The 24818-nt window shown below is 68.1% G+C and overlaps 1 protein-coding gene across 8 annotated transcripts in view; it reads right to left on the bottom strand.

The window, feature by feature from the left end:
- The window catches only part of CACNA1H (calcium voltage-gated channel subunit alpha1 H), a 49433-nt gene that overhangs the window by 7315 nt on the left and 17300 nt on the right, over positions 1-24818 (bottom strand). For 2 of the 8 annotated variants that reach the window (XM_049111565.1, XM_049111561.1), the window contains exons 2-25: positions 15482-15591; positions 15262-15395; positions 14852-14949; positions 13007-13166; positions 12056-12371; positions 11844-11936; positions 10056-10848; positions 8799-9241; positions 7179-7330; positions 6333-6518; positions 5715-5832; positions 5339-5494; positions 5040-5130; positions 4693-4901; positions 3290-3700; positions 2773-2873; positions 2506-2629; positions 2358-2426; positions 2067-2251; positions 1777-1903; positions 1495-1620; positions 1208-1297; positions 787-979; positions 223-240 (exon numbers count right to left, since the gene is read on the bottom strand). In XM_049111565.1, the coding sequence (XP_048967522.1) occupies positions 223-240; positions 787-979; positions 1208-1297; positions 1495-1620; positions 1777-1903; positions 2067-2251; positions 2358-2426; positions 2506-2629; positions 2773-2873; positions 3290-3700; positions 4693-4901; positions 5040-5130; positions 5339-5494; positions 5715-5832; positions 6333-6518; positions 7179-7330; positions 8799-9241; positions 10056-10848; positions 11844-11936; positions 12056-12371; positions 13007-13166; positions 14852-14949; positions 15262-15395; positions 15482-15591 (4503 nt within the window). Of the gene's footprint in view, positions 1-222; positions 241-756; positions 980-1207; positions 1298-1494; positions 1621-1776; positions 1904-2066; positions 2252-2357; positions 2427-2505; positions 2630-2772; positions 2874-3289; positions 3701-4692; positions 4902-5039; positions 5131-5338; positions 5495-5714; positions 5833-6332; positions 6519-7178; positions 7331-8798; positions 9242-10055; positions 10849-11843; positions 11937-12055; positions 12372-13006; positions 13167-14851; positions 14950-15261; positions 15413-15481; positions 15592-24818 lie in introns of all 8 variants that reach the window. The other 6 variants (XM_049111559.1, XM_049111558.1, XM_049111566.1 and 3 more) reach the window with 4 other exon arrangements.

Below are 24818 nucleotides of genomic sequence, written 5' to 3' on the forward strand. Positions count from 1 at the left end.
AGCGGCGCACACACCTGGCAGGTGAGCCAACAAGTCCTCTCCCCTCCCACCGACGCCTGGCGCCCACCCCATGCCCACCCGCAGGCCTGGCAGCGGCCTGCCATGTCCACCCCTCCCTTCGGCAGCCATGGAGGAACTGAGGCCGGGCCAGCCCACAGCCCCATGCACTGGCTGGCGGAAGCAGGGGCGCTAAGGCATGCAGGGCAGGGGGTGGGCAGATACCTGGGCTGGGGAAAGTGCCTGGAAAGACAAGGAGATGGTCTGAGCTGGCCTCGGTGGGGTGGGGCGAGAACACTCCACACGGGGCGGGGTGGGTGGGGATACTGAGCAGGCCCCCTGCTCGCCCCCAAGCTGGCTGGGACATCCCTAAGACCCTGTCTGACTCTGACGGCTCTGCTTGCTCTTCCCATGGTCTGAGAACTCACAGGCTGAAGCTGTCCTACAGCGACGGGTGGTGAAAATCAGGGGTCTCATTGACGGCCTGTGGCGCTTGGAAGGGGACCCCCACCTCCTGCCACGCTGCCTCCCCCGCTCCGGCCCCTCCTCGGGAGGCCCCCAGCCCCTGGGCAGGCCCGGGCACAACGGGCAGCACGCAGGGCCACCTGGGAGGGGCCGGGAGGCAGAGGTCCTGCCCGGGCGCCCGCCACCCTGGCGTGGGAGGGAGACCAGGGCCGGGAGGCCGCCTCTCGGCTGGACCCGACCCCACAGGCACGGGGCTCGCGCGGGTGAAGCAGCCGCTCACGCGCTGGTACCGACCGGCCACCGCCGCCACTGGGAGCGCCTTACTCCTGCGTTTTCTCTCCAGGCGCCGCTGCCGCTTCTCCTCCCGCCGCCGCGCCTCCTCCGCCTCCTGGTGCTGCCGGCACTTGTGGAAGTTCTCCACCACGACGCCCACAAACATGTTGAGGACAAAGAAGCTGACGATGAGCAGGAAGGAGATGAAGTAGAGCAGCATCCAGGGGTTGTGGTTGGGCACAGGCTGCGGCACACAAGGGGCACATGGGTCCTCGTCCTCCTGACGGCTCCTCCTCCCAAGGACAGCACATGCGCTCCAGGCTCAGCGGAGGGGCCAGACGCTGGCCAGCGCATCATCCCCCAAGATGCCTGGAAACGCTGAGGCCAAAAACAGCCCCTGGGGAGAGGCTCCGAGACCACCCAGAGGGCAGTGGGCTCCACCTGGGAGGCCGGGGCTGCCCGCGCCCCATACCTGCTGGTCTATGCCCACGGCGTCCAGCCCGTCGTACATGATGTTCACCCAGCCGTCCTTGGATGACAGCACGAACAGTGACATCAGAGCCTACAGGGCCAGATCCAGGACAGTCACCGCAGCCCTGCCCCAGCCCAGGCACCCAGGGGTCCCCACACCCCACCACCCATGCACTCCAGCTCCAGGTCTGACCAGCGCAGCCATGCTGGGCCAGGAGGAACCGAGGCTAGGGGGGCACCTGCCACCCCCTCCCCGCTCCTGCCTCCCTGATCGCCCACCCCGCCCACCTGGCCCAGGTTGTCGAAGTTGTACTTGCGCCGCACCCAGCGGTAGTGCGCCGCCCGGCACTCGGCCTTGGTGGAGATGTTCCTGGTGTCGGCGCCTTCGCAGTAATAAAACTTCCCCTTGAAGAGCTGACCAGGGCGCGGAGGTCACCCTGCGGGGCCGGTTCTGTGCCCCCCGTCCCCAGACCCGTCCCTGCACGACCCTCTCCAGGCTGCAGCGGCACCGACTGCTGACTACAGACCACTGGCCACAGCCCGGCCCCCGCGGGCAAGCAGGGCGCGCACCTGTACCCCCAGGATGCCGAAGATGATGAAGAAGGCGCAGCAGATGAGGACGATGTTCCCGATGGGCCTCAGCGACGATATCAGAGTCTCCACCACCAGCTTGAGGCCCGGAGCGCGGCTGATGACCCTGCACGTGGGGCCCGACCCTGATCCGGCCGCCAGGCCCCCTGCCCTCCCTTCTGTCTCCTGACTGCAGCCCGCATCCGGCCCCGCCCTGCCGCCCATCGGCCCCGCCCACACCAGCGTAGCCCCGCCCACCTGGCCCCACCCTAACCGATGGCCCCGCCCACCTCAGGGGCCGGAGCGTCCGCAGCAAGCGCAGCACACGCAGGATGCCCAGGATCTTGGCGCCCCCGGCCGAAGCCATGGCCACGATAATGTCGACCAGGGACACCAGCACCAGCAGCCCGTCCAGCACGTTCCAGCTGCTCTGCAGGTAGGCGTGGTCGCCAGAGACCAGGCCCAGGGCCACCACCTGGGAGCGCAGAGGAGGAGCCCAGGTGGGGGGGCAGCACAGCCCGGTATGGGGGTGGGTGGGGAAGCTGCTGGGCGGGATGGCGTCCTCCCAGGCCTGCAGGTACCTTCACCATCATCTCTGCCACGAAGATCGCCGTGAAGATGTAGTTGGACACGCTGAGGAAGACGCGCTCCTGCAAGCACAGGCGGTGGGCGGCTGGCTGCGCCCCTCAACCCCGCACCCCCACCCCCTGGCTGGGAAGGGCGCCTCACGGTGCTGCCCGGGTCGATGTCCGGCCTCTCGAGGGCGATGGTGATGCAGTTGAGGAAGATGAAGACCAGGACCACGTGATCGAACATCTTGTGAGCGATGATCTTCTGGCAGGAGACCCGGAACCTGGACGGTGTGGGGGGAGGCACTGTGAGATGGGGGGCGGCCCCCTGGGGATGCTCACCACGTGGTAGGGGGCACAAGGATCGGGGTGGGGGCGCTGAGGTCCGGGTCGGCTCCAAGGCCCCCCTACCTGGTGAGCCCCTCACCTGTTCTGCGGAGAGAAGAGGTACAGGGCCCAGGGCTCGCGGCTGCGGCACCACGCGGGCTTGTAGGGCTCCAGGACCTTGTGCAGACGCAGGCAGCAACTCTAGGGAGGGAGGGGGCAGGTCCACAGGGCCCCTCCTGGCCAGGCCAGCCCCTGGGCTCCCAGGCCTCATCCTCCGCACCCCAGCACCGAGAGCCCCTCACTGGGAGCCCACGCCCCTGCAGCTGACCCCCACCCTTCAGAACTGCTCTGGTCTCAGTGGGTGCCTCTGCCTCACCCTCCTGCTCCTGAGGGTCTCCCTGCTGGCGGCTCAGAACCACCCCTCAGCTGGAGGCCAGGTGGCCCCTGGGGAGAATCTGCTCCCGGGCTCCCTGTGCACAAGTGAAGGCCAGGCTACTGTGTCAGGTGCTGCTCAGCCTCCCCTCCCCCGTGGGGCGCAGAGCCCCCCACCAGTCAGGTGCCCCGAGTCCCTGCCTCAGGGTCGGCTTTGGGGAGGCATGGGTTGGGCCCCCACTCACGTCCTCCACGTCATCGTCAAAGTCAGCCGGATCCTCCTTGTGGCTGTCGATGCGCAGGAAGAACTCCGTGGGCAGGGCCAGGACCTGCCCGTTGCACTCCTGAAACTTGGCGGGTGCCAGCGCGGCCGGGCGGGGAGGCCGCAGGTCCAGCGTGCTGCGGGGGTCCAGGGACTCGGCGCGCCGCAGCGGGACGGGGCGTGTCCCGGGGGAGGCCCCCGCTCCGGGCCTGCTGTCCTCGGCCTCCTCGTCCGTGCTACCCTTGCCCTCCCCGGACAGCAGAGACTCACGCTCCCCGCACTGGCTCCGGCGCTTGAGGCTGGGGGCGCGGCCCAGGCTGTTCCAGCTTGAGCGCCGGCTGCTCCAGGCACTGCTGGGGCCCCACTGGGCACAGGGTGAGCTTCGGAGGCTGGACTGTGGGAGGGGGAGGAGTGAGCAGGGCCAGCCCCCCAAGTCCCCCCAAACATCCGGGCCCTGGGCACCCGGCCATGGGCCCTTCCTGACCGGTGGCATTACTATTAGCGCCGTGGGTGGCGTCTGCACGTGAGCCTCCTCCTTTACCAGGCAGTGACCCCACTGGGCAGCGGCCAGCGACACCGCATTTCCGCCGCATGCCTGTGGCACAGAGCCCGCCCACAAGGAGCGAGCGTGTCTGGAGGGCAGGTGCAGGTGCTTGTGCACCGGCCAGGGGCCAGCAGGCCAGGTGCCCTCACACCCCTGCCCAGAGCAGCTCCTTGGTGGCAGCCTCTGGGACACACGCAGCTGTGTCTCAGGAGGGACAGAGGGACGGGGATTCACCTCCAGGCGCCCCCTTCCCTGCTCACTCTCACTCCCCCTCCCGGGGCCAGAGGGCTGCATGCATCTGGGTGCTACGCTGCCCAGCTGTGCAGCTTCTCTGGTACGGATGCGCGTCTGTCCCCACGCTCCGCCTGGACTCTGCTGTGTCCGTACCCGCCCCCCCCCAGCTCCCCCCGCCTGCCACAGTCCAGAAGCAGCACTGGGCTGGCAGCTAGGGCGGTGTTTCCTGGGCGTGCACGGAAAGCCCCGTGGCTCCGGCTCCGGGGGACATCCGCCTGGCTTCTGTCGTGTGTCCCCTTTCTGCTGTCCCTTTTGTTTCTCCTTTGATGTACGCTCTGCTCTGCCAGCTTTTATCTTTTATTTCAATTCGGAAGATAAACTCCCTGCCTGACGCTCTACTGGAGAGGAGAGGGGTGCCCCGCATTCCCATGTCTGGTCAACTCATACTCCTTCCACGAGAGCAGCCGCTCCTAGCTCCGTTTATAGGAAGACAGAGCGCTTACCTCCGCTCGGGGACAGGGATTTGTGGGCTATGACTGGGGGGGTGTGCGGGACCCACGCTCGTCCTTGGGACAGGCCACAGGACCCGGGCAGGGAAGGGTGCCTACCAGCGACTTCTGGTCGCCCAGCTGGGGGTCCACAGAGCTGCTGCTGCCACGCCGCGAGTCCAGGAGGCCGGGGGCCGCATCCAGGTGTGGGGAGCTCTTTGGGGTGGGCATGGGCGTGGCCGCCGTGTGCATGATGAGGGGAGGGGGCAGGCTGCCTCGGCCCTCCAAGTGCCCGTTGGGGGTCACCGCCAGTGAGTACATCTTCATCTCTGGATGGACAAGCTGGTGGTGACCTGCGGGGCTTCCAGGAAGGGAATGTGCCCACCCAAGAGCCTGCCCACGGAGTCCCAGCTGTGCCAGGGCAGGGTGGGCAGTACCACCGCTGGCCCCACCGCCCAGATACTCACCTGTGGCCCGGAGATCTCGGAACTTGTCAAAATCTTCCTCCAAGTGGGTGGATGTCTTGTCTTCGTCTGTGTCGGATCTGTTGGCGTCACCCTGCACCCCGCAGAGCAGAAGGCACGTCTGAGACTCCCCTCAGGTGGGAGCCATCTGCGCCGGGCACCCGCACGTGGACTCCCCAGGGAGGGCTGGGCCGGCGCAGAGGCAGGTGTGACCACGAAGTCACGACCAGGGGCACAGGTGCAGCGGCTGGAGGATGGAGGAGGGGGACCGTGATGGTCTGGGCAGGAACCCCATCCCTCACCTCCGCCTGGAAGCCCTCCACCAGGATGGCCACCAGCAGGTTGAAGAGTACGTAGTTGCCAAAGGTCATCAGCGCCACGAAGTAGAGGGCGGCCCAGGAGGAGGTAGAGGCCATGCCATTGTAGAGGACGACATTCCAGTCCTCCTGGGTGAGGATCTGCGGAGGGGCCATGAGGCAGAGCATGCCCAGACCAGGAGAGAGGGGTGCCGGCCAGCCCGGGGTGGCAGGGGCTCTGCACAGCCTCCCCACCACCCTTCACAGCCCCTCCACTGCTCTGGCCTCACACAGGCCAGGGCCTGCTCCAGAGCTGCCTTGAGCAGGACGGCTGTTCTCCTGGGGACCATGACTCCCCCTGGGACGCTCACCCAGGCGTTACCTGGAACACGGTGACGATGGCCCACAGCAGGGAGTCGAAGTTCTTCCTGTCGGGGACCGTGTCTCCGGTGTCTGTCGTCAGACTGAACTTGCAGCCAAACAGGTGCATGCCCAGGATGCTGAAGGCAGGGCAGGAGTGAGTGAGTTTAGGGAGGGGTGCAGGGAGGCGGGCAGCAGGTGAAGCCCTGCGTGGTCACCCCTGCACCCAGGGACTGCTCTCCATCCTTCCCCACTGGCCCGGCCACCAGCCTTCCGGCGTACTGGGGCCTCCCTCCTGGTGCCCACGGCCCAGCGGTTTCCAAATCACAGGTGGGTAGACCGAGGCTGGGTGGGAGGTGCCTGGGGCGTCTGTCTCACTCAGCTGCTTGGGCTGCCCTCCCCGCCCCAGCCCATCCTTGAGGCTTGACCCCAGGCCAGGCCACCCGATGGCGGGCGCTGTGCACGTACCAGGCGAAGGCTATGGACCTGGGCCTGGCTGTCCCACCCCTTCTCTGCTCTCCTCTGGGCACAGTCCCTGATCCCCCCACCTGGAGGCTCCTGCCCCCCCCCCAAGCCCCCAAGCCCAGAAGCATGGGGTGGCACCGCAGGGAGGCTGGTGTGCAGCAAGGCAGGCGGCCACCTGAAGATGAAGATGAAGAGCATGAGCAGCATGCAGAAGGTGGCCACGTTGTCCATGGTCTTCATGAGCACCACCAGCTGCCGCCGCAGCGCCGGCATGAAGCGCACCAGCTTCAGCACCCGCAGCAGCCGGAAGGTCCGCAGCACCGACAGGCCGCCGTCCGCCTGCCCGATGATCTCCCAGACGCTGTGGGCCGGGGCGGGGGTCAGCGGGGCCCATTCTCCGACCATGGGTCCCGCGGCCTTCCTTCACCCCGTGGCCGAGCAGAGGTGTGGCTGCATCCAGGCGCCCAGGGGGCTGGAGGGCCGTGGCGGTGTTGTCCAAGCCACCCACCTAACTGCCGTCCCCCAGAAGCTGCCGGAACTCGGGCTCTGGCCTGGTCAGCTTCTCTGCCCAGGGCCGGCCCTGTCCTGTGCCTTTCACACAGTGCCTCCCCACTCCCCGGGGGACCCCCGGACTCCTGAGGGCCCTGCCTCCTGGGGGAGGGTTACCCCAGACCCTCCCACTCCTTTCTGCATGGACTTGGCTGCAGCAGACGCCCCACAGGTGAGCTGGCCTTCCTCGCAGGGGTGAGGCCTAAGTGACCTCCAGCTGGGTGGCCAAGTGCCCACTCTGCTCCTGCAGGGCACAGCTGCACTACGTTCTAGAAACATCTGTGAGGTGCAGCAGACTGCATGGAGCTGACAGCGCCGGCGGGGAGGGACTTGGTCCCAGGGAGGGGACGCTGCCCATGACATCCTGTCAGAGCCTTCCTCTGACGGGGGCTCAGCTCTCGGGGGGTGGGGGGTGGGGGGTGAGAGATGAGCTCCCAGGCCCCTGCGGCCCAGGCGGGGGACGGGGCACCACCTGATGACCACGATGATGCCATCGAAGATATTGTAGGGGTTGCGGATGTAGCCCAGTGGGCCGCAGGCCAGCAGCTTCAGCAGCATCTCCAGGGCGAACATGCTGGTGAACACGATGTTGCTAATCTCCAGGGCACTGGTCAGCTCGTCAGGCTGCAGGCGGCAGGGAGGCCGTCAGGGCGCCCCCGCGGCTCCCCCACCACCATGCCCCCCCAGAGTTCAAGAGCAGCTGAGTCCACCTCGAGGGAGCAGCTCAAAAATCCCCTAACTGGCCGCTGTCTGCAGGAGGACAAGGACCACAGCCTGCCCGGCCCATCCACCTGGCTGTCCCCAGCTCCCGGGGCCTGCTGGACGTTGCCACCAGTGCGACCGCTCACCAGAGCCAGGGCTGGCCACGGGAACAGGGCACAGAGCACCTGCCCCAGGGTTCTAGGGCAGGCATGGGGGAGCACGGGGTGCAGATCTGATGCACTTCCCTGGACCCTGGCAGCCTCACCCACCCCTTCTTGCTGGCGGAAGGCTCCAGAAGCCTTCTTCCTGGAGACGTGCTGACTCACCTGTGTGTGTGTATGCCTGCACATCTATGTCTGAGAGTACACCTGGGCTAGTGTAAACACTCCCACGTGTGCATGCCTGCACGTTTACCAACATGTGACCTTGTGTGCACACACGTGTGTGCCTGTCCATGTGTCCATGTGCACACCTGCACTAGTGTAAATACCCCGCACACACACACGTGCCTGTCCATGTGCATGCATGTCCACGTGCACACCTGCGCTAGTGTAAATAACCCTACGTGTGCACACACAAGTGCACGTCCATGCGCACACACCAGAGCATGTGCGCCTACATACAAGCTGTATGTGTAGTACGTGTGCTCCCACTTGCGTCGGTAAGCCTTGAATGTGTGCACACGCATACTTGTGTGTATGTGCGCAGGGGCTCTTCTCTACGAGGGAATCCCTGCCCTGATGCCTAGATGCCCCTGCCTGAGCTGCCCTCCCTACCCCCAGTGCCTGCTGAAGGCCACCACTGCTTGGATTTTTCCCAAATTGTTCCACAATCAAATTCCTTACGTGGCCGGAAAAGCCCCAACAGTGGGGCACGAGGAACTCCCATTTGGTCACCATGGGTGACCCAGCCTGGTTCCTGGAGAGACCCCCTCTCCTGGCCTAACCTAGCTGCTGCCCTTTCCGCTCCAGGGCAGGGGCCAAGGACAGCCAGCGTGCACAGGCGACCACTTCTGCGGCGGCTGGGGGGCCAGACACGGCCCCACTGCTTCCTCCTGGGGGCCACCCCACACTCTGGCCCTTGGCGGCCACCAAGGAGCATCCCAGCAGGCACAGCCAGTGGTCCTGGCTCACGTCAGGGGAGCCCCCCCGCCCCGCGAGAGCTGAGCCCGGGGCGTCCCATCCTCAGCACAGCCACCGGCTGGCTGGCGGATGCCCTTGACCCTGCTGCCCCCGGGCCTGTGGTGGCCTCCTGGGACCCCAGAACCTCCACACGGGAACCACTTGGTACCCGACAGGGACCCAGCCCCGGCAGGAGACGGGAGCGTCTGAGCTCCAATGGCGTCCCTGGCCCCTCCGCGGCCCCACGGGAGGACCAGCCCCACACCCACCTGCTCGTGGTACTCCACGCCCATGCTCAGCGTGTTGGTGAGGATGGCCACCATGATGCCGCGGTTGAAGTACTTGCTGTCCACGATGCAGCACAGCTTGGCGCTGAAGGTGGCCCACACGTGGCCCAGCCCGCCCTGCTGGCCCGGGGCCGCCCGCCGCTGTGCCCGCTGCCGTGTGCTGCCCTGGCCGGCCGTGTCCGTCACCGGGGCGGGCTGCATGGGGTCGCGGCGGTCCCCGTGCCGCACGTCCTGCGTGAACTCATAGACCGCGTTGCCTTCTGAGCCTCCGCTCTCGGAGTCGCTGAGCTCGAAGTCGGCGTCCTCCAGCGCGCTGGCACAATACGGGCAGTTCTTCAGCTCGCACGTCAGCGTGCCTGCCTGGGGGCTGGGCAGGGGGCAGGGCACGCTCAGGCCCGACAGGCGGCTGGGAGCCCGGCCCAGTCCTGCAGGGACAGGGGCACAGGCAGGGTCAGGCCGCGAGCGCGGGGCCCCGCCGGGGGCAGCGCAGCGCACACGCCCACCCGGGAGCCACCCTACGCGGCTTCCTCGCGCGAGACTCCAGAGCCCAAGCTGTGTCTCACACCAACGGCAACGCCGTGGCTCCGGGGCCACACAGAGCAGGCCGCGCCACGGCCCGCTGCCCACCCGCTCCTGGGGGTGGCGTGGGACGGTGCACGTGCAGGCCCTGCATGCTCCAATGCGCCCTGGCCGCACACCCGCACACACCCACCCCCCCGGAGGCCTCCTGTCTGCAAGAGACCCAGTGTCCCTCCGAGGTGGGGAGAGCTGGGCCCCAGGTGGGAGAGGCGGAGTGTCTCGGGTGACCCCCGGCCCCTCTCCCCGGCCCCTCTCCCTGACCCTCAGGGGCTCTGTGACCTGTTTCACCTTCCCCACCCCCACCTCCTCTAAAGCGGCCAGAGGCAGGGCTGTGGGTTCCCTGGGGACCAGGTGGGGCGAGGCAAAGGCGTGTGGCCTTGATGGACTTTGTCAGCCTTTGTTGGCAAATGCTCGGGCCTCACTTGCCCTGGGGCCGCTTGGGCTTGGTCTGGGGCAGAGTGAGGCCAGGCGCCCTCCCCCCAGGCCCTTGCCCCCTTCTTCCAGGGCTCAATAGGAAAAAGGGGAACGCGGGGCTCGCCAAGGTACCCAGGGCCTCCCCGGAGAGCGCACAGGCAGAGGACGTCCCAAGAGGCCTGTCTCCTTGAGGCTCACCCAACCCCGGTCCCACCTCCTCCCCACAGCGTGGGGCTGGGTCCTTACCGTGTTCCCCGACCAGATGCTGGATCTTCTCATAGGGGTCGGGGCCCCTCAGGCTCAGGGGGCTCTGCTCGCTGGTGCCCAGAGGCCCTCCGGCCCGCTTGCCCTTGGGCCCCGGGCTGGCGCCCCCTTTGCTGCCCCCGGCAGGCGAGGGCAGGATGGTGGGGTAGTTCATGGCACCCAGCCCTGTGGCCAGCTTGAGGCTGGCAGCAGCAGCGGCCGCGGCGTGGGCCACTCGGGCCCTCTCCTGCGGCCCCTCCACGTGGCAGTCTGCGTGGTACACGCTGTGCACGGACTCGGCGTCCGGTGGCCCACGGCCTGGCGAGGGCGGGGAGGGCAACGTTCCAGCCTGCACCAGCCTGGTGTCCCCGGGGCCGGGCTCGGGGCCGGGCCGGCGTGGGCTGCTGTGGCTGAAGTGGTAGTGGTGGTGGTGGTGGTGGTGGTGGTGGTAGACCAGGTGGTGGACGGAGGCCATGTGCCTCCCCGCCCGCCTCGGCCGGTGCCCGGGGCCCTGGCCGTGCAGGGCGCTGCTGGGGTCCACCTTCTTGCGCCAGCGGCTCTGCCAGCGAGCATAGAGACGCAGGCTGCGCCTCTTCACCTTGCGGCAGATGTGGCCCACGTACTTGAGCAGCTCCTCATAGCAGCTGCCCGGTTCTGAGAAGCTGGCTAGCGTGCTGTCATTGGACAGGTAGCGCGCACGCTGCTCTCGCATGAGCTGGTTCTCCCGCTGCTTGGTCTCCGAGAACTGCGTGGCGATCACCACCAGGCACAGGTTGATCATGAAGAAGGAGCCCACCTGCAGCAGGCGGGCAGCGGTGAGCCCCCGTGGCCAGCCCAGGGAGCTGGGGAAGAGTCCTGCGGGCTGTCAGGGGCGGGCGGGGCAGGCAGCGGGGACAGGAGCCGCTTCCACACAGCAGGAACCGAGTCCCAGGGGAAACGGTGAGCCCTGCTGCTCACTGCCTGTCCTCGGGGCCGGGGACACAGCCGTGAGCATGGCCGGCATGGGCGCCGAGAGGGGTGGGGTCCCCAATGATGTGGTGCCAAAACTCAGCACCTGCCATGGGCAGCTGAGTAAGGGCTCCTGGCCCATGTGTGCAGCCCACGTTTGGATGGGTGGGGCACAAGTGAGGGGTGGCGGGGAGACCTTTCCTTCCCATCATCTGTACGGCTTGTCCTCCCCCAGGAAGTCCCCCCCCAAAACCCTGGGCTTTATGTCCCCCACAGCAGGGTCACACTGCCACACTGTCCTCAGCTCCTGCTTGTGATCAAACACAAAAACATCTCCCCATCTCTATAGTGGGGTCCTTACAGACCCTGCCCCGGACACCCCTATGTCTGGAGACCCACATATACTATGGAGGACTGTGCCTGGCGGGGGCACCTACACCGGGGAGAGTCCTGCCTTTGGGGTACCTGTTCTTTGCAGGGCTGTGACCCCAAAATGTAGCCGGGCCTCTTCTGCAATCTCTGCATGGGACCCGACCATGAGAGGCCTGCTGGGGGTGGGCTTCCCCACAACCACCTCCCCCTGGGGGCTGAGTAGAAGCCCCCTGGTGCCCCACGGGCCGCCCCGGGCCTCTGTTGCCCACCCTGCAGCTCAGCTCATGCAAGGACGCCGAGAGTCAGCAGAGGCTGGGATTGCGCGACATTGGGGTCACGACGGCGCCCACTGACAGGACTTCAGGGGTCTGAGGCCAGCTGTCACACCATGAGGGCATCTCCACCCACCAACACTGGTGGCCCCAAACAACCCGCCCGGCCCCCGGGACTCGCCCCGTCGCCCACACTCACGATGATGAGCAAAATGAAGTAGATGAAGTTGTAGAAGGAATGGGCATCCATGACGTAGTACATGATGTCCACCCAGCCCTCCAGCGTGATGACCTGCGGGGACAGGCAGCTGCACACACGGACGGCCCTGGGAGGGCCGCAGGGGCCCCTCGCCCCCGCCCCCGCTGATGGGGAAACAGGCCCAGGCCCTCAGCCGAGGAGCCGGGCCCCACCTGGAAGATGGCGATCCAGGCATAGCCGATGTTGTCGAAATTGATGGCGCCGTTGTGGGGGTTGGAGCCGCCCGAGCGGCACACGTTGTAGTACTGGTTCCAGTTGATGCAGGCGTTGCGGGCGGCTCCGGGAGCATCGGCCTGCGGCTGCCCGTACGCCTCCCAGCCCAGCGTGCACTCCACGCGCAGCTCCCGGCGGCTGGGGATGTGCGAGCACTTCTGCATGCCGTTGTCCCGGCGCGAGGAGCAGATGAAGGGGTTCTCCTCGCCCTCCTCCGTCTGGTAGTACGGCCGCAGGAAGGTGAGGTTGTTGTTTCTGCGGCCGGCGGGAGGTGCGGACCCGGACACGTGTAGAGGCAGAGACGCAGAGACGCACAGGTGCACGCAGAGATGCACAGGTGCACGCAGAGATGCGGACAGACGCAGAGAAACAAAGCGTGAGACACAAATGGGAGTCAGTGATAGCGACGGACGAGAGAACAGAAACAGCGAAACAGGTTCATAAAGAAAAAACACAAGAGAACACGTGAGATAGATTAGGAAACAAACACCCAAAAGACGGAACCGCAACTCCCGAGTAATGCAGGAAGACCGAGTCCATGGATTCAGGGCTGGAGGGGAGAAGCCTGCAGGGGCGGGGCGTGTGGGGGCGGGGCCGGAGGGGAGGAGCCTGCAGGGTGGGGCACAAGGGGACGGGGCTGGAGGGGAGGGGCCTGCAGGGGCGGGGCTGGAGAGTAGGAGCTTGTAGGGGTGGAGCTGGAGGGGGGAGGAGCCTGTGGGGCGGGTCTGGAGGGGAGGGGCCTGTGAGGCGGGGCACAAGGAGGTGTGGCTGGAGGGGAGGAGCCTGTAGGGGCGGGGCTAAAGAGGAGGAGCCTACAGGGGCAGGGCTGGAGGGGAGGAGCCTGAGGCCACCCCGCCCCCCCACCCCCCACGGGCCCTCAGGGGCCCCACCGGGCAAAGCCGCTGTCCAGGAAGCAGCGGTTGCGGAGCAGTCCGGCCCACAGCTGGACGCCCACGATGCCGAAGATGAAGAAGACGAAGAAGCAGAGCAGGAGGACGTTCCCGAGCATGGGCAGAGTGTCCAGCAGCAGCGTGACCAGGATCCGCATGCCTGTGGGGCGGGGAAACAAGTGAGCACAGTGGAGTCCTCCAGGGGCTCCCGCCAGCCCCCCACCCCTTCTGCCGTCCACACACGGGAACTCTGGGGGGACTCGCGCCAGGTCCCCACACACTCGGCCCTGAGAGCCAGTGACGCCCTACGCGGGGCAGAGAGAGGCTGTGGGCCTGGGTGATCTCGGGTCTGAATGACCCACCGCCAGGACCAGGCACATCTGGGGCCCCCGGGCACCTCAGGGACCCCAGTGGCTCCGTGCTGCCTCCAGGACTCAGGAGCCAGGGGTCTTGCCGTGGGTACGGGGTTCAGGAAGCACCTGTTCCCACGCCCTGCGTCAATCACACAGGAGCAGGGCCCGGCACTGGCGAGGGGACCCCAGGGCAGGAGCTGGGGCTGTACGAATGCAAATCAATCCAGCAGTGGGTTGGCCAAGCCCCCTGTGTCCCCCACTTACCTGGGCCTATCCCCTCCCAGACCTCAGAAGGGTGACTCCTTTCCCAAAACGAACAAGGGCAAGGCTGAGGCAGCAAACCATGGCCTGGGCCAGGGGGGCACCTGCCCTGGGCCCCCAGGGTCACTGACACGATCCAGGGCTCAGAGCGAACCCCAGGCAGCTATGGGACACAACCCTGAGCGTGACACCTGGGACTCATGATGAGGAACACCTGGGCTTGTCTAGGGCAGGCACTGTTTGGAACGGGGCAATGTCCCCAGAGGGAGACCAGGCTGCCAGTGGCCACAGGGGGGCCTCTCACAGGGGGGCCCAGGTGAGCAGACCGAGGGCGTGGGGGGTGTGGGGGGGCGCCAGGCACAGCCCAGAGCCTCACATGTCACCTCATCTCGCACAGCCTCTCCAGGGGACCCCTAGTGCCCTCCTGTTACAGGTGGGACAAGGGGAGGCTCAGAGAGGCTCAGGGACTTTCCCAGGCTCCCAGGGCATCTGAGCCCCATCTGAACCCTGAGGATATGGTCGGGTGGGCAGGTGGAAAAGAGACCCAGGGGATTGCACCACACGGCACAACTCCAGGATGCCTGCCCTCTGGTGGAGCTGACCGGCCCCGGGGAGGGAGTGCCTGTCCCCGAGGGTGTGTGATGTCCAGGGGGAGCTGTAGGACCAGCCCTGATGGCCTAGCCTGGGTGCTGAGGACACCAGGACTCAGGCCCAGCAGCTGGAGAGGCCGCGTGCACACCTACGTGGGCTCAACACCTGGAAGGTGCAGACCCACGCACATGCACCCCCCTTACACGGAGCCCTCCTGCCCAGGAGAAGTAACTGCTGGATTCAGACACAGCAGCGAATCCTCAGAGATGGAAAAATCCCAGACCACCCCCGCCCCCCGCCCGTGCGGGCAGATGACCAGCGTGAGGACAGGCGGCTTTCCAAACAAGCAGCCACGTGACTTCCCGGAAGCTTCTGGACGCTTCCCTCCAGCAGCCCCCAGCATGACCCCAGATGTTGTACAGACGAGGCCTCAGCTGGCATTACTGTGGGGAGACGGGACCCCACGCAGCCTGCCTGCCACCCCCAACCCGGTCCAGCCTCGGGGGGTGAGCGGCAGGCAGCTCGCCCCTGCTCTCCCACGGCCGGGGGTCCAGAGGCAAGCAACGTGCGCTTCCGGTCCCACGGCCCGGGGACCTTCGAGAGCCCTGGGGAGGGCTGTCCCAGGGGAGGGGCCACTCACTGGGCACACGGTTGATGGCGCGGAGGGGCCGCAACACACGCACTGTCCGGATGGCCGAGAGGCTCACGTTGTGTCCGTCCAGCGAATACTCCATCATGCTGGGGGGCAGAGGGACGGACTCTCGGGCAGGGCCTCAGAGCCTCCTGGGGCACCGCCGGGCGCCGTCCCACTCACAGCCATCTGTGTCTGTCCCGCCACCCTACTGCTGGCACCGGGAGCTCAGGATGCGTGTCGGGTCCCCTGGCAGAGGCCGCGCCGGCTCCCCACCCCTAGCCACCTCCCCTGGGCCCCTGCAGAGTGCACCCCCACCCCCGGGGCCTGAGCGGGGGACAGGCTGGGCCAGGTGCGGGTGCGACTGTGGGCGCGAGGGTCTCCCGGGCCCGCCCCGGCTCTGTGGGCGGGGTTTGTACCCCGCCATGACGATAAAGAAATCCAGCCTGTTCCACGTGTCCCCCAGATAGCACTTCTGCCCGAAGAGCCCCAGGGCAATCATCTTGATGATCATCTCCACCGCGAAGAAGGCAAAGATGAAGTCATCGAAGGCCTGGCGGGAGACAGGGCCTGAGAGCCAGTCCCCCCAGCCCGTCCCCAGGGGCTGGCCGTGGCCCGCGGGCCGCGCACGCTGCCCACCTCCAGGATGCTGCAGCGCTCCGACTGGCACTCGACGTCCTCGCAGGGCCGGAACATGCCCAGGGTCACGCAATTGAGCATGATGACCAGCATGCTGACGTGCTCGAACCATGTGGGGCGGGCGGCCGAGTTAAGGGTCAACGCTGAGGCTGGGACGCGGCCGAAGGGGAGCAGGGCCCCGGGACCCGCCCCCCCGCCCCCCGCCCCCTACCAGCCGGGCTTTGCGAGGTAGAGCCCTGCCCCCGGCCGTGTGCGCAGCACCAGCAACCCCCGTGGGACTGGGGACACTGCTGCCAAGCCCTCGGGTACAGAGGGCAAACCAAGGCACAGAGCGGGCCCCTGGGCAGGTGCCCCAAGCTGAGGTGGAGCCCTCGGTGAGCCATCTCGTCTCACGGGCTCAGCCAGCCCGGGTCCTGACGTGTGCTTCAGGTGCACATAGACTGCGAGGTGACCTGAGGGTGGCCCCCTGCTGACCACAGCTGCTGCAATGGGACAAGAGCTGCGGCTCAGCTCGGCAGCTGGGCCTGGGGGAGGTGCACCCTCCTGAGCCCCTGGACGGATGGGGACCAAGGAGAACACCCCCCCACCCCTCCCCAGCCACCCAGCCCCAGAGTGTGACCGGCCATGGCCAGGGGTCCTCTGCAAGGGGGGGTCCAGACAGGGCGGGGGCCTCGGGACCTGGGCCAGCAGGCAGTGCTGCGTCCCCACACGCTGGCACCAAGGCCACCCCGCAGGCTCCCAGGTTTGGGGCCCAGAGCCCAACTGTGACCTCCTAGACATTCCGCGGGCAGCCAGCCGCCAGGGGGCGCCGGGGCTCCACACAGACTGCACGGCCAGTGCGCAGGGTGGTGGGCTCCAGGGCTCTGGGAAGGGGTGCGTCCCACGCCCACATGCCGCCAGTTCTGGGGGGACTCCAGGGGGCCCTGTGGCAGGCCGCCTGTGCACCCCACACGCCGTCCCTGCGGCAAGAAGCCCGGCACCCGCACCCACCTCCACAGTGGGCTTTCTGTGGGGCCGCTGGGGCAGGAGGGTGGGGGCCCCAGAGCCTGGGGCTGTGGTCAGGGCAGGGATGAGGCCTGGGAGGGGAACGGGCTCAGGGACATGGGGCGTGAGGAAGCCGGGGCCCGGGCACCCACCCTTTGCCGGAGCTGGAGGCGGCGCGCCCCCTCCCGTCTCCCCAGCCTCCCCCCAGCCTCCCGGGGAGGGCGGGGGCGGCAGTGCAAGTGCAGTGCGGGGTGCGGTGTGGGGCGGGCCACCGCTGTCATTTCTGTCATTTGGGTCCTGCCGAGAACGCGGTAATTACTGCTAATGGCTTCGGCGGTAGCAAGTGCCTGTGCGGCCGTCTGGCTGCGGGGACGGAGAGATCAGCTTCCGGCTACAGCCGCACAGCCTCTGGGCCCACACAGGTGCCCAGGTACTGGGCTGGAAGGACGGGCGGGGGCGCGGCGTCCCGTCGGGCCAGGGGTGGGGGTCAGGCTGGGTTGTGGGGCGCTCAGGCTGTAGCGCTCTCCTGGCTCCTGACCCCTCTCTGTCCCTAACCTGCTGCAATAATCCCCCTCAGGAGGGGGGTCGTGCACGGGTGGGACACTGTGTGTCACCGCGAGAGCTGAAACACCCCCTAGGGCCCCAGCAGGCACAGCGGCGGAGCAGGTGGCTCTGGGGGGGCCAATGGTCGGACGATGGGGGGTGCATCCCACCCCCTGCAGGAAGGTAGTGCACACCCGCCTGCCCCTCCCCGGTGTGTGCGCCCACCTGCGGGGGGGTGCTGTGCACCCTGAGGAGCCGGGCACCCTCCCTGCCCAGCACTCCGAGCTCTCCCTGGACCCTAAATGTTTTGGGGCTGGGCTGGCTCCCCCCTCCCGCTGCCGCACACGCCCTGCCCCCTAGGCCTCCCTGTCCACCAGCATCATTCACCCCCACCTGGGACCCTCGTCTTCAGCCCGTGCCCGACCTCTCCGCACGCTCACTGCGATGGCCCTGGAGACCCTCCTGCAGGAACGCCCACACCAGGGAGAGGGTCCTGACTCGGTGTCCTCTACCCTCCCTGCACCTGCCCGCAGGAAGCCCACCAGCTGCCCTCGCGGCCCTGACCATCGCCGCCACCCCCACCCCGCATCCTGCTTCAAGACGTAGCCAAGCTGGGGTGCGGCCCCTGTTCTGGACCCGGAGCAAAGGGAAGGGGCAGGTCAGCGCGGACGACCTCCACCCTCAAGCCTGAGTCCAGGGCTGGCTCCTTGTGGCCCGGATCCATGAGACTCCAGGTCAGGGGCTGGGAGGGGCCCTCTCTCCCCCGGACCAGCTGTAGGCACGCCCTCAGCTACATGAAAAGAGCCCTGCTTGAGGTCCCCGAGCTGGGATCCCACCTCTACATCTTCCCAAACCACAAGCAAAGCCCCCACCAGCCCCCCAACCTTGATGTGTCCTGACCGTGCTGGCCCTACTGGCCTGTCCCACCCATGAGGCACACCTGCAGGCCCAGGACCCCCTGGGGCAGAGATCTGGGTGCCCAGCCGCGAGGGCACTGGTGCAGGCTCATCCAAGAGGCGGGGACAGTACTGGGGTGGCCGGGATAACCAAACTGGTCAGCGTGACCCCGGCCCCTAGAGAGTTCTCCATCTGCCCCCGAGAGCCCTTGCCCTTCTGGGGTGACTACCCTAAGATACAGCCGCCCTGCCTCCCCCATACCCCACCCGCACACACCAGGAGAAGAATCCTCGGGTCCTGCACCCAGGCCCCAGACCTCACCCCGGTCTGTGTAAATGGGCGCACGTACGTGGTTCTCACCCAGGGCTGCAGACAGGGTCCTGCAGAAGCCGGGAGGCTCCCCAGGGATGCGGGCAGCCAGCCTGGGGGTCAGGGGCTGGGTCGGGCCCTGCAGGAGCAAGGCCACCCCCGCCACCATCACAGCCGTCCCCTGGCCACACCTTAGCGGGCAGCTGAGGACAGGCAGTGCCAACCGGCGCCTCGTCCTGAGCCCGGTGACTTTCAGAGACTTAATTACACAGATGGATTTTCTGGGTTTTAATTAAAAATCCTTTAGGTTTTTGGACCAACTTCTACAAATTGGAGTCAATTTCCACTACAGGTCCAAGGAAGCCCGGCTCGTTTGCAGCTGGGAGGCGGTGGCCGCAGCAGCACGGGGGGGTGGGGGGGTGGCGAGTGCAGAGCTGAGAGACATGCTCTATGCCGCAGGACCCAGGCCTGAGAGGCTTTCTGGCCGCGGCCGCCTGACCCACCTTCTCTGACCCCCCGGCTGGGCTGACCGCACCCCCAGGCAGGCTGGCAGGGGGCCGGGGGGCTCACAAACGAGACCCAGGGTCCCAGAGCCTCTGTCGGCACTGGGGCAACAGGGGGGCCTCTGTATGCTGGGGGGACGTCTCAGGCCCCGCGCCCACCCTGTGAGCCCTGCACTTCCAGTGTGTTCCACCCGCCTGGCCTGTCGCCAGCCCTTCCCACAGCCCTTCCCCCCCCCCCTTCCCGGGCTGGGGGGCCGGCAGGTACCAAGACGTCACGGCACCGCCTTCCCACCATGGCAGCGGTGCCCCCGGCCGGGCCTCCCCCAGCAGTGGCGCAGGGGGCCGGTCCCGAGGCTCTGGCATCAGCGTCACGGATGCGCAGACGGGGCTCTGAGGGGCCGCGTGGACGCCCTACCGCCAGGCCCCGGGGACTCGGAGTCCAGGGGCTGCTGTCCGTGGTGCTGAAGCGGTCCTGTGGGTGCTGGGGGGCGGGGGGCTCGGGGCAGGGGCACCGCTGAGCGGCCTGGGGTCTGCCGGCCGCGGCCGAGGCGCTACTGGAGGTCGCCATTGACCTGCCCTCCCTCGTTCCCGGGCTCCCCGCGGGCCCAGCCAGGCTTCCAGGACGGACGGGGCGGGGACGGCCTGGCAGTGGGGGTGACCCGGGGGGCCGCTGGGCAGCCCCGGCCACCGCCGCACGGAGATGCCATCAGTCCTAGAAGCCAGAAGGGCTCAGGCCCCTCGGTCCACGTCTTGGGGCTGTCGCCCCTCACAGCAGCTGTGCCAACAGGGGACCCTGACGCCATGGGACACTGGTTCGAGAAGCCTGGAAGGCGGTGGGGGTCCCCACAGAGGCCAGCGTGGCACAGGACAGTGTGACCCAATGGTGGGCCTGGACTCCTGAGCCAGATCTTCAAGGTCACACGCAGGCCCCCAAGGCCACCCAGGGCTGCTGGTTCGGGGCCCCCAGAGCCGTGCCGACCATTTCTCCCCTTTGCGCCCAGCTCTGAGCCCGGGGACGAGCACCTACCCCTCACACTGAGCCTCAGTTTCTCCACTCGTGGGATGGGAGCAACGCAGTTAGCCCTCAGGTGCTGAGGATGCATCCCGCAGGCTCCACGTGCCCCATCCCCCTTGTGCTCCCCTGGCTGGTCGCCAACACTGGGGGGGGGGGTGCATCGTGTCTTCTCTAGGGGAGCCGCAGGCCAGCAGGGAACAAGGGGGCTGGAAGGCTGCAAGGATGGGGCCCTGACCCCACAGGCTGGGCCCCCTGGGGGGTGGCAGTGAGATCACACACATAGAGCTGCAGAGCCCTGTCTCTGGAGGCCGAGTGCCCTGCCTGCCACCCCCCAGAGCAATCTGCTCGCCGGCTAAGCTCCATTAGGCCAAATCCACAACAGCTTGGCGCGAGCATCCCTGTGCCCAGGAAGGCGGCGGGCACGGGCAGCAGGGAGGACAGAGTGCAGGGTGGGGTGGCCCAGAGACTCCAAACTCAGGCCTCCCAGGCCGACCCCACCACCAGGATGTCCCACTTGGGACACCGCCCCTTGGGGACTCATTCCGATCTGCTGTGCATCGGGAACGCCAAGTGCAGACCCCACTCCAGGCCCTCAGGGACCAGCCCACATGCGCACGCACCTGCCGCGCCCCCCAGTCCCCTGTTCTCTTGTGTGTTTGTTCAGTCTTCCAACTTGCAGAAGAAAGGCATATGTTTACTCCTGGGGCAGAAAGCCCACCCTGCAGGACAAAAATCCCCGGCTGCTGAAGGGGGGACATCCCCTGTGCCCCAGCAGCTCTGCCACAGACCAGACCCGGGGCCCAGAACCAGGCCGCCTCTCAGCGCACAGGTGGCCTCCCCAGCCCCGGCCCCTCCCAGCCCCTCCATCGGCACGACCGTGGAGAACCGGGGCAGGTCCAGGGAGCCAGGGAGGCCGCCAGAGGTCCACGCGGCCAGGAAGCACGGCTTGTGACCGCCGAGGGCTGAACGCCACCACGTCTGCACGGACGGGGGGGAGGCCGCGATGGTGGCACCGAGATCAGAGCAGAAACCCCTCCCGGGTGGACGGAGGAGAACAAGGCAGCGGCGGGACACCGTGCACAAGCAAAGCCACAGTGCAGAGGCTGGCTTCGCTAGGACACGTTGTGTGGAAGTGTCCAAAGGGGCACGGGAAAGTCCCGGGAGAAGCCCTCATGGGGGAGCCATGGCTCAGCATGGGGCACGGGGTGGGGCCCGGGCTGGAGGCCGCCTCTGTGGCCCCCCTGGCTGGGCCCTCGGGGCCTCCGCACGGCGTGTGCGCCTGCGCCACGGCGTCTCCAGGCCTGGGGGTCCACTGTCCGCGCGGGGGAGGCCCGGGGAAGGGCCCACCCACCTGGACACATACCTGGCCCCTCACCCCCGGTGGTGGGTGGTGGGAGCCCCCAGGCCTCCTGCCCCGCACCCAGCTGGCCAGCCCCTCCCGGGAGATGCTGCAGCCACACGCCGGGGCAGCCTCCTCCCTGCCCGGCACCTGAACAGGAAGCCACGTGCTTTTGTGCACGGCTGCTGGTGGGGGGACCCGCCCGGGCGCAGCACCTGCTCCCCGTGCCATGCGGACCCCTCCAGGGAGCCCTCGAGGGGGCGGGAGGCACCAAGACGGAGCACGGCAGGCCGGGCACAGCGGGGCTCCACGCACGCCCAGCTCCCAGGGGAGCACAGGCCCCAGCCCGCTCCGGAAGCCCCTCAGACGGCCGCCTGGCCATTCCCCATGGATCACGGGGCCGCCCCGACCCCAGAACGGGTCCTCCGACTGCGTGTCCAGCAGCGGGGCCCTGAGAGCCAGAGCGCAGCAAACACGGCGCGTCCACTAACGCACAAGCAGAATGTGGCCCATCCATGCGGTGTTGCTCGGCTGTAACGGGGTGGTGCACGGACACCCGCTACCACACGGGTGATCCCTGGGGACGGGCTGCTGGGGGGAGGCGGCAGGCGGGCGAGCGAGGGTATGTGGGACTCTGTCTACGAGGCGTGCAGGCCACGGACCCATGAGCGGCGGGGGTGGAGGACACAGCTTCCCAGGAGGGACGGAAGGTTCTGGAACGTGGCGAGCTGGAGCACGCACCAGTCACTGCACTACACTCCCCAGAACGGCTACACCTCAAGACGGCGAACCTTCCGGGAAGGGGGTGCAACCTCAGCGTCCGTCACAAGCTGCGTCTTTGGGGCTTTTGTCTGCAATGGCTCCATGTTGCCAGGGTCCCAAACCATCACAGCTGTCGCTCCGCCCCGCAGGGCGGAGACTGGGCGCAGTGTCCACGTGGACGTGGCGGGCCTCCTCCCGGCCCCCTGGGGCACAGCCACCCCACCGTGACACCAGGCACACGGGACCCCTGCTGTAGTACCCTCATCGGCCGCAGTTGCCCAGAGCCCCCGGGGGCCGGGTGACGGGGTCGAGGTGTAAGGGGCAGCCCAGGCCCCATGGCACAGCCTTCAAAGGCCCCTGGGCTGTGAGTGGGCTAACCGCCACGACCCCCAAGGCAGGCGGGGCCCCATGGGGCAGCCCCCCGTCCTGGCAGGGTCAGGGCTCCAGCCCCACAGCACAGGCCGCGGCAGGTCCACACCGGCGCGTCTGCCAACGATGCCCCATGCCTACGGGAGCCAGGGCCCCGCTGGAGCCTCAGGCAGGGGTCTCTGCACCCCGGCAGGGACCCCGTCCTTGAGCTCCGGACCAAGTGAGCTCCCTGGGACGGCCACCGTGCCAGAGAGCCTCCTGACGGCCGTGGGGAGACGGTGCCCACGGAGCTCCTGCAGCAGGGCCTTGGCACCAGCATCCCGGTGCAAGGAGGGGGAGGCGGCCACCCCGGGGCGTGAGGGAGGGTGGTTCCCCTCCTTCCCGAGGTCGCTGCCAGGATGACAAGCTGCTGAAATGGCGAGGAGGGGACTGTGGGAGGGGATCCCCACCTCACCCCCTCCAGGAGCCCCAGAGCTCAGCCGCGACCCCGGGGGCTCTAACTGGGGAAGGGGTGCAGCCCAGATCCTGCTGGTGTCTGGGAAGACGGGGAGGAGGGGGCTGAGGGCCGGGCCGTGGGCGGCTGCAGGCACACCACGCGACGTTAGCAGCAGAGCGGCCCCTGCACGGGGCAGGGCCTCGGCCTCCTGCGGCCAGCTCCCACTCACGCCCACCTGTGGGGACCCAGGGCCACGGCCCCCGGCGGCCACCGGAGCCCCGGGACCCCCAGGCCCGCCCGCCCGCAGGAGGCCGCAGCCACCGGGGTGCAGGACCGTGTCCACTCTGTCCTGCCGCCTCTTCTACACCGTGCCCTCTGCTCCGAGCCTCCACAATGCTGTCCCCGTCCCTGTCCCCCCACCCACAGTCTAGGCCTGCGTGACTCATGCTCACTCGCTCCGGCCGGGATTGCTGGCCAAACATGGAGCTGTTTGTTCTCGGCCAGCGGCTCAGGGTCACACGGGGGGGGCCGGGCCGTTCCTGGGAGAGCACCTCCCCCGGGAGGCTGGGGCACCGCGAAGCCCACTCCCCACTGGAGCCGCCGCCCCAGTGGACGCCCCCCGCTGCCCCAGGAGTCTCCCTTCGTCCTGAGAGCTGCTCCGGGTGCCGGCGGCCGTGGGGACCCCCAGAGCTGTGCCCGGGGGATCCCCGGAAGCCAGCCCGAGCCCCCTCCCCAAGCCCCGGCCCCCAGGGTCGCGGCCTCCCTCCAGCCAGCAGAGCCCGGCGCCCGGAGACCCTGCCACCCGCAGCTCTGGCGCACATGCCCCCCAGCCTGCGTCATTTCCCAGCTACTCCGGGGGCCGCCTTGTCCTTGGCCCGGTGGCATCCACGCCTATCTGCCCCGGGGGGGCGTGGGCATGGAGGGTGGGCAGCCCCCCGCCCCCACCCAGACCCCGGCAACAGCGCGAGCCTGTGGCACGTCCACAGCGAGTGCGACGTCTGGGCGCCCGTGCCCACGCGTGAGTACTACTCCACTCCGCGCACGCCCCACGCACGCCCGTGAGCAGAGCTGGCGCCCACGCTCACGCCCACGGTCACACGCACACTTGCGCGCACTCAGACGTCAGGGCCGAGCGCGGCCCCAGCTCCCTCTAATTGTGCACATTTCCGAGCCCGTGCTAATTAGGAGAAGCGCTAATGTCTCTGCTTGGCTCTTAATAAAGAGCTTGACGCAAGATTTTTTTTTTCCAAGGCATAATTGAGTGGAAAAGCACCCCACGTCCACCTCCAATCAGCGCACCTGCAGGAAGCCCGGCCGTGCGGCCACGGACCCTCGCGGGGCCCTGCCAGCCACTTGGTGGCAGCACGTGGAAGTGCCTCGGGCCTGCCGCCCCCCAGCCCCAGGGTGGGGGGGGTTTCCTGTCTGAAGCTGCAGCTAGCCCCCAGCCCTGCTCCTTTCCCACATCTTGAGCTCCCCTGACGACGCCAGGTCACCGCGCTGGCGGGGCTCCTGCCCAAGCAGCTGAGGCCTCGGCTCCTCGGACCTGGCCGCCCCCCCAGGCTGCTCGGTCCCGGGCGCAGAGGGCAGGAGGGAGGCCCTGCAGGTGAAGCCTCCTTTAGGCGCCGTGCCCGGCCGGCTGGCATCCCCGAGGGGGCTGTGCGTGGCCCCCAGCCCGGGAAGGGACAGGCGTGGGCAGGGGCACAGTGCCAGGAGGGCCCCCGGGGAGCCGACGGGCCGCCCGTGGGACAGGCCTTCGGGGCCGCTCCGGGCAGGAATTCTCTGGGCCAGAAATAGCTGCCTCAGCGCCGCCGCACAGCTGCCCGAGGCCTGAATTAGCGACCCCGGGGGACTGGACGCTCCCTGCATGGGAACTCGGCCTGGAGCACGCCAGCCGCCCCCACTGCCACGGCCCCGGGGCCCGGGAAGCTGAAGGAGGCCCCCTCCTGTGGGGGACCCGGTGCCCGAGCCCATGGGGGGGCCTGGGTCCCTCACAGTCTCGCACACAGCGCACGTGAGCCTGCCTCACCCCCGGGTAGCCCAGGGGCCCCGCAGCCTCACCCCATACCGCCGGCCCCTCCCTGCAGATCCCCTGGGTAGCCCAGGGGCCCCGCAGCCTCACCCCATACCGCCGGCCCCTCCCTGCAGATCCCAGCCTCCCCACCAGCGTCGCCGGGCAACGG

Source organism: Canis lupus, chromosome 6 (genome assembly GCF_003254725.2).
Source record: "Canis lupus dingo isolate Sandy chromosome 6, ASM325472v2, whole genome shotgun sequence".
Classification (NCBI taxonomy): Eukaryota; Metazoa; Chordata; class Mammalia; order Carnivora; family Canidae; genus Canis; species Canis lupus.